Here is an 8,528-nt window from a genome sequence, read left to right as displayed (position 1 = left end):
TATACCAGAGACGATTTATTCGTCTGCTAGTTGCTTCTAAAAATATCTTCTCCCAGAACGATTTGCAGGTGCGTTCTGGTTATTTAAAAAAAGATATTTATATACCAGAGACGATTTATTCGTCTGCTAGTTGCTTCTAAAAATATCTTCTCCCAGAACGATTTGCAGGTGCGTTCTGGTTATTTAAAAAAAGATATTTATATACCAGAGACGATTTATTCGTCTGCTAGTTGCTTCTAAAAATATCTTCTCCCAGAACGATTTGCAGGTGCGTTCTGGTTATTTAAAAAAAGATATTTATATACCAGAGACGATTTATTCGTCTGCTAGTTGCTTCTAAAAATATCTTCTCCCAGAACGATTTGCAGGTGCGTTCTGGTTATTTAAAAAGAGATATTTATATACCAGAGACTTCGTGAACTGGTTATTTTTCACATCAGATACACATTGGTTCATATGTGTCTTCTGATTCTTATAAAATATAAGACATTGATACTACATTATTTATTGTATGTATATAATGTAATATAGTTATTTTTAGTTAGATGTAGATTTCTAAACAAGAGACTGTATTTATTTTTCAGAAATTTTACTTTTTCTTTATTATATAAAATGATATAACTGACACACTTATTTTGAACAATATTAACATAATTTTTTTTGCAGGCGACGAATGCTGAACCTGATAAAGCGCCAAGAAGAAAATGACTCCAGGAATAGCACGTGTAAGGATACTAACAATGAATCCATCGATTTTCAGAAATCGGTGGAATTATTCTCCGATGCGATGGATTCGAACCAATCGTTAGTACCCACGATGCAATACCTGGAGTTAGATTCAAATACAGGTACGTGTAGTCAAAATGACTCCAGAAATAGCACGTTTAAAGATACTAACAATGAATCCATCGATTGTCAGAAATCGGTGGAATTATTATCCGATACGATGGATTCGAAAGTTAGTACCCAATCGTTAGTACCTACGATGCAATGTCTGGAGTCAAATTCAAATACAGATAAGTGTAGTCAAAATGTCGAACTGTGCGAAGATGACAATTATTTTGTTATCGAAAATGGCCCTCTGGATACGAATCGTATCCAGGAAAGCTTGCCTCAAGGCCGTCACATTGTCGACATTTCTCATATGTGCAATGAACTCCAGAGATCATTCAATAATCATATGAAAAGAATACAGGACCAATTTAAAGATTGGAAAGTGATAACGACTCAAATCAAAGGCCAAGAGGAAAATGTCGAACTTTGCGAAGATAACAATTATTTTGTTATCGAGAATAGCCCTGTAGATATAAATCGTATCCAGGAAAGCATGCCTCAAGGGCATCGCATTGTCGACATTTCTCATATGTGGAATGAACTTCAGAGGTCATTCAATAATCATATGAAAGGAATAGAGTGCCAATTTAAAGATTGGAAAGTCATGAAGACTCAAACCAAAGGACAAGAGGAAAATGTCGAACTTTGCGAAGATAACAATTATTTTGTTATCGAGAATAGCCCTCTGGATATAAATTGTATCCAGGAAAGCATGCCTCAAGGCCAAGAGGAAAATGTCGAACTTTGCGAAGATGACAATTATTTTGTTATCGAAAATGGCCCTCTGGATACGAATCGTATCCAGGAAAGCTTATCTCAAGGCCGTCGCATTGTCGACATTTCTCATATGTGGAATGAAGTCCAGAGATCATTCAATAATCATATGAAAGGAATAGAGTGCCAATTTAGAGATTGGAAACTCATAAAAACTAGAACCGCAGAGTTGAAGACGCATTTTACTTTCAAGTGCCAAATGTGCAATACTGAAGCCACTATCTGCTCAGAACCCGAAGAGCCGGAAATATTAGATATTGGTATGGCTGCTGTAGCAGGAACTGTTACAGTAGGAATTGGCTATGCCCAGTTGAATGAGCAATGTGCAATCATGAATATTCCTTCCATGTCCGAGCCAAAGTACATAGAAAATAGAGAAAAATTAGTCGATGCTTTTGAAAAAACAGCCATGGAAAGTATGAAAATGGCTGGCGAAATTGAAAAGCAACTCGCTCTTGAGAGAAACGAAGTTATAAACGGTATTCCGTACATAACAGTTGTAGCGGATGGTAGTTGGATGAAGAGATCGTATGGCAGTGCCTACAATTCTCCTTCCGGTATCGGAGCTATAATTGGTTATCGTACGAAAAAGATTCTCTTCGTCGGTGTCCGCAATAAATTTTGCGCAATATGTGATATAGCAGAGCGAAAAGGTATAGAACCAAAAGCTCACAAATGTTATAAAAATTTTGATCGCAACGAAAGCTCCACAAGGATGGAGAGCGATGCCATCGCAGAAGGTTTCAAATGTAGCCTCGAAATGCATGGGCTGATTTTTAAAACAGTTATTGCCGATGGTGATAGTAGCGTTTATCAGGCTATTATTGATAATAGACCATATAATGAACATATGGTTACAGTAAAAAAAATAGAATGCACAAATCATTTACTTCGCAATTTGTGTAAAAAGCTCAAAGCGGTGGCAGAGACAACTCAGCCAAAAACGCAGAGGCAGCGTGGCTTTACAGAGTTGCGAAATGTTGTGAAAAACAACATTAAACATATTAGAAAAGAGGTAGAAAAGGCAGCCGAATTACGAAGAAAAGACCAACAAACACCTCAACATTATAAGGCTATGGAATTGCAAAAAGATATATTGAACATTCCTAGCCATGTTTTTGGCGAACATAAGCGATGCGAAGCACGCGGTCGTATATGCGAAGAGAAGGATAGTAAAACGAACAAAAATTATGTTGCACTTTTAAAAATACATGGTTTATATCAAAAGATAGAAAGCGCTATCACATATCTAAGCGGTTATTCCGACAGCTTATTGCTGAATTTAACCAATAATCCTGCAGAATCGTTTAATTCGATAATCTGCAAAGAAATTGGTGGAAAGCGCATTCATTTTGGTAAACGAGGCTCTTACAATGCCAGAGTTGCGGCAGCAGCTGTGCAATTTAATACGCAACAAGCCATTACAGAATTGCATAAGAGCATGAATAAAACTGTTCCGCCTATTGTTGAGAAACTAGAAAAACAACGACAAATAAAAGTTGCAAAAACCAGAGAATCTCGACAGGTACAAGGCAGGCAAAAAAAATTTAAACAAGAGACAGGAACAGATCGTTATTATGGTCCGCAATCTCAAAAACCAGATCTTCCATCTGATGTATTTGAGCAACTTCGGCAAAATCATTTAGAAAAATTGTCCGAAAATGCGAGAAACTGGAAGAAAATTGAATTCGATACGAGAAGCCAAAGGGACTCGGAATTATGGTTATCATTGAGACGAGAAATGCTGACAGCATCCAATTTTGGACCTGTATGTCGCATGAGACCAACAACGTCTTGTGCAACAACAGTAAAAGCCATTTTATATCCTTCGTTCATTGATACCGCAGCCCTAAAATATGGTCGCGAGAACGAAGAAGTAGCAAGGAAAGAATTGGCTATAAAATTAAATAAAGAAATAAAACCTTGCGGATTATTTATCGATACTGAAAATCCGTGCTTGGGTGCTTCTCCTGACGGAATTATTGATGAAAATGGTCTAGTGGAAATAAAATGTCCTCTGTCAGCTGAGCATTTGACAGCAGAAATAGCTGTAGAGACATTGCCTTCTTTAAAAGGTATTTTTGATAAAAAAGATCCACATAAAATAAATAGAAATCATCGATATTTTTATCAAGTTCAAGGTCAGTTGAACATAACACAGCGAGAATATTGTATTTTTGCTGTTTGGACTCCACAAAGCATGAAAATATTGCGCATTGAGGCAGACAATTTTTTTTGGAGAAATCAAATGCTGCCTTTCTTAACACGCTTCTATAACGAATGCTTCCAGAAATCTTGGACAGTCGTCACAATAGGCATATGCCAATCAGAAATCCAAGATACATTATAGAAGCTAAAGAAGAAGCAGCAAAAAAAATACTGACAAATCAAATAAAGAGACCAAATATAATAAAAAGCGAAAATGACATAGAAGAGAGCAAACGATTCAAACCGAACGTTTCGATGGAAGCAATAATGACTGATATTGCTGGTATTGCTCTAAATAAAGAGCAAGATGATGATTGTATTATTATAAGTTACTCACGTAACGAACAAGATATATCTGAAGACGATATAAAAAGAAATGAAAAAATTTTAAATACGTTTGCTCCTCTTTATTTGGTAAAAGATAACATCTTGGGTATGACAAGTCAATTAAACGATGAATCGTTGGATCTATTTTTGCGTATTATAAGAGAAACTTCTCATTTCGAAACGCAAAGTGTGCTACATATAGAATATCCTCACATGATTAAAGCTAGTCGTAGTGATAATAGCTTACAAATAATTGGAGGGAATTGTAGTAATCATTGGAGATGTATTTTCTTTGACGGCACCAAACTTCGCGTGTACGATAGTCTATCTGGCTGTACATACGATAAATTGGTAGCTAAAGAGAAAAATTATATACATCTTCGTTATCCAACAATAAGCTCGAGTGACATAATTTTTGAAAAGGTTCAAATACAACCTGATGGCGTATGTTGTGGAATTTATGCTGCAGCTTTCGCCACGACAGTAGCCTTAGGAGGCAATCCTTGTGAGGAAAAATATTCCAAAAATGTTAAATGTATGAGAGAACATTTTTATACAATTCTAGAAAGCAATAAACTCTCACCTTTTCCAAAATGATAAAAAAGTATAATTTTCTATTTAAAAAAATTTATTCTGGGAAGAATATAGATTTCAAAAATCTATATTCTACAATTGACCAGAAAAAGTTATATCAATCTCGATTGCAAATTATAATCGGAGAGACGAAACACATATATTGGTTGCGTTCTCACGAGAATGGACGGGAAGGGGTCCATTCTATATTTTATTCAGAATATTGTAAAAATACATTATTTTGTTGCAATCGAGACTGTATTGTAAAAATATGTATTGTAAAAATCTTTATTACAATCATAGTCGTCCTCAGGGAGGGGCAAAACGAGCACTTGCCCCCTCCCCTGGAAAATGGAAAAAAAACCTTTCTCAATTTACATCTACCTTGTCGCGGTGAGAAAGCTTTTACTAAAAGATGTAAAAAGTATACATTTTTTCTGGAAGTGATATGCCCCCCTCTGGAAAAAATTATGAACATTTATACGATTGCATATATATATATATATATATATATATATATATATATATATATTACGTATATATTGTATATGTGTGTACATATACACACATAATATTAAAATACATTTTTATCTATTGATTATCCAAAATATGTAAGTATTATGCACACAAATCTGCATGCATCATATACATTTCTTATATTTATATACACGTATGCATACATAAAACATCTATATATATATATATATATATATATATATATATACGTATTTTATTTGACATAGTGGATTATCATAAAAATAAATTTTATCATAAAAATAATAAATAAAACATTTTCGGGAAAATTGTTCTATATAAAAGTTGTAAAAGGTTTCGAAGGGAGACAATATATCGTGATTGTTCGGCGTTTTTCAAAGATAGAGTTCAACCTAGTTTTTTTTTAATGAACCTACCTTATTTTTATTATATAAATCGAATCGCAGTATTCACCATAAAAAGTAATAAAATGGCTAAAAAATGAAAACGTAACGAGATATTTTATAATTTATTTGATATAATTAAATAAATAATGAAATATATCTTATGAAATATTTATTTTTCGATAATCTTACCTCTATACTTATGCACAAAATAATGAGAGAAATAAACTGGTATAAAAGAACACGTAGTTGTTTTCAAGAAAACGTATGTAAATTAGCAGCTACATATTTTTGTCTTTGAAAACAACTATATGTTCTCTTTACACCATTTCTCTTTATTTTGTGCATAAGTATTGAGGTAAAATTATCAAAAAATTAATATTTTATGAGATATTTCATACTTCATAATATAATATTTCGTAACTTTTTTATTTTTTAGCTATTCTACTACTTTTTATGTTGAATGTTGCGAGAGTTCGATTTATATAATAAAAATAAAATAATTCCATAAAAAAATAACAAATATAATTGAAAAACACTACGCAAGAGCAATTTTCATGATATTATCCCCCTTCAAAATCTTACAATTTTTATATGAAACATTTTCCCAAAAATGTTTTATTTTTATGGTAATCCACTGTATCAAATAAAATTCATTGCATATATATGTATATGTATTATGTATGTATGCATACATGTATGTAAATATAAGAAATGTATATGACACATACAAATGTATATGCATAATACTATGGCTGAGTTTCGATATTCACTGCCAGTACTGAAAATCTATAGCGAGCGTAATGTAAACTATAGATTTTCAGTACTGACAGTGAATATCGAAACTTGGGGTATATATAACTGGATATTATAATGTAACTTTTTAGTAAATTACAATCAATCTAATACAATTCGGTTTTTTCCAATTTTCGATATAATCGACGATTATATAACATGTATTATTTATATAAATATTATAAGCATATATATTTTTGAGCAAATAAGTAAATATTTATATATATGTAATCTATTCGCAATACACTCATACATATGAACAATTGTGTTCAAACATGTGATAGAGACCGACACACATATGATATACTGTTATCTATGCGCTTCGATACTCTGATACGCGTGCGAAGCGATAGAACAGTAAAAATATATGATGTCTAATTTCAACATATTGAACACAGTTTTTATTTGCTGTTTTATTGCTCTTTATGTATAACGCTGTCGGTAATGGCAGAACTAAAATTATCGATAATTTTTTTTTTATATTATTATCGACAATTATCAGCAATTATCGACAATTTTAGTTCCGCTCAGATGAGGGCGCAAACCCGTCGGAGTTCGGCCATCCGTTTAGGATCCCCTTAACTGCTAAAATATACAGTATTGGAAACGCGTTTTTTACACTGTGCCAATATTCAATTGGACTTGCTTGTCTCGAAATAACGGGCTGGTTAAGATACTGACGCAATTCAAGGTGAAGTTCTGAAGGATCGCTGTTTGACTGCATGTCGGTGGCAATCAAATTGTCGTGAAACTTCCATATGCTTTGTCTAGTACAGCTTTTCGAAGGTTTCGAAGTCGGCGCAACGCTTATCTCGGGAGTAGAGTTAGCCGATTTCATTGCTGTATTTATATCCGTAATAGCCATTACTACCATCATTGCAGATCGAAAATGGATTTTTTTGAAACGCGGATCAAGAATTGTCGACATAGCCAATAATTTACACATTTCAATTCCCTCAAACTTTTCCTGAACTTTAGCTATGAATTTCATTTTCATATTTTTTCCAATTTTCGTCACGGGTGTGCAGCGGTTCAACGGATTCTCCATGCATCGAATTATTGGAATAGCCATACTGCCTGTTGGATACGTTTCGCCGCTCATTTCGGCAATAACATTTTCAATCGGTCGTAAAACTAGTATGCAATCTTCAAGAACTTGGATTTGCTCCCGCGTTAACATTTCTGGGGCAGTCGGGCATTTCATAAGAACCGGATAAATATATTCGCGGAGTTCAAGGAACCTTTCGATCATATAAAATAACGAGTTCCAATGCGTAGGTACATCTTGCTTTAACTTCAAAGCCGTACCCTCTGTCTTCCCGTTACAAATTTGGAGCCGCTTCAATTCATCGGCCGCAACGACGCTCCTTTTCGTTATCGTCACTATGCTACGTACGCGAGCAAACATATCCTCGACTTCCGGTAGAGTTTTCATGATGCTCGGTACCACGTGAGATAGGACATGCGCGAAACACGGTGCTTCGAAGCACCAAATGTGTCGATCACTGCCTTTTTAATGTTTGCGCCGCAATCGGTAACTATCGCTGTAACATCGGATGTTTCTATACCGAACGATTCGAGACAATCCCGTAAATTTTGCGATAATCCGCGGTGTGACGCTTGCTCAGTGGTAATACGCCGAAACAACCGTTCTTTATCTCGAGCTCTGTTGTCAAGTAATGATCGGTGATTCCAAGATAACTTTGATTACTTGTATCTGTCCATATGTCGCATGTTAACGTGTGAGTAGTGCCGTCGGCAAGATTTTTCCGAAACGCGTTTTTCATCTCGTGGTACTTTAACTCTATTTCTTTTGTGATGGATTTTCGATTAGGAACCTTATAGAGCGGGGCCGTTATCTTCATGAGCGCTCTGAATCCTTTGTTTTCCACCGTCGATAGAGGACAGTTGTCCGCGGCGATCATGAAAAGAATCGCGTTGGTTATCTTGGCAGCAGATGAACCTCTATCTACAACATATAATTATTATAAGTAAAAATTAGTAGAAAGTAGATAAATGCAATCTAAATACAATGTATAAACAATTATAAATGTATCTGATAAATAGATCGGTTATAATTTAATAACTCGATTAACATACTGAGATTTTCCAACATCAAGAACCGAACAAGATGGATAT

General features: G+C 34.4%; 1 protein-coding gene and 1 pseudogene across 1 annotated transcript; one reads left to right on the top strand and one right to left on the bottom strand.

Moving 5' to 3' along the window:
- Positions 1 to 931: 931 nt before the first annotated feature.
- On the top strand, positions 932 to 4,740 carry LOC145944020 (uncharacterized; annotated as a pseudogene).
- Positions 4,741 to 6,906: 2,166 nt separating this feature from the next.
- Positions 6,907 to 7,824, bottom strand: LOC145943994 (zinc finger BED domain-containing protein 4-like). The gene has a single exon (XM_083051924.1). The coding sequence runs from the start codon at positions 7,822 to 7,824 to the stop codon at positions 6,907 to 6,909; it is 918 nt and encodes a 305-aa protein (XP_082908050.1).
- Between the last annotated feature and the right edge of the window lie 704 nt (positions 7,825 to 8,528).

Source organism: Prenolepis imparis, unplaced genomic scaffold (assembly GCF_030444845.1).
Source record: "Prenolepis imparis isolate NDT839.2.m4 unplaced genomic scaffold, iyPreImpa1.0 SCAF_12, whole genome shotgun sequence".
Classification (NCBI taxonomy): Eukaryota; Metazoa; Arthropoda; class Insecta; order Hymenoptera; family Formicidae; genus Prenolepis; species Prenolepis imparis.
This window is presented reverse-complemented; position numbering and strand designations above follow the sequence as displayed.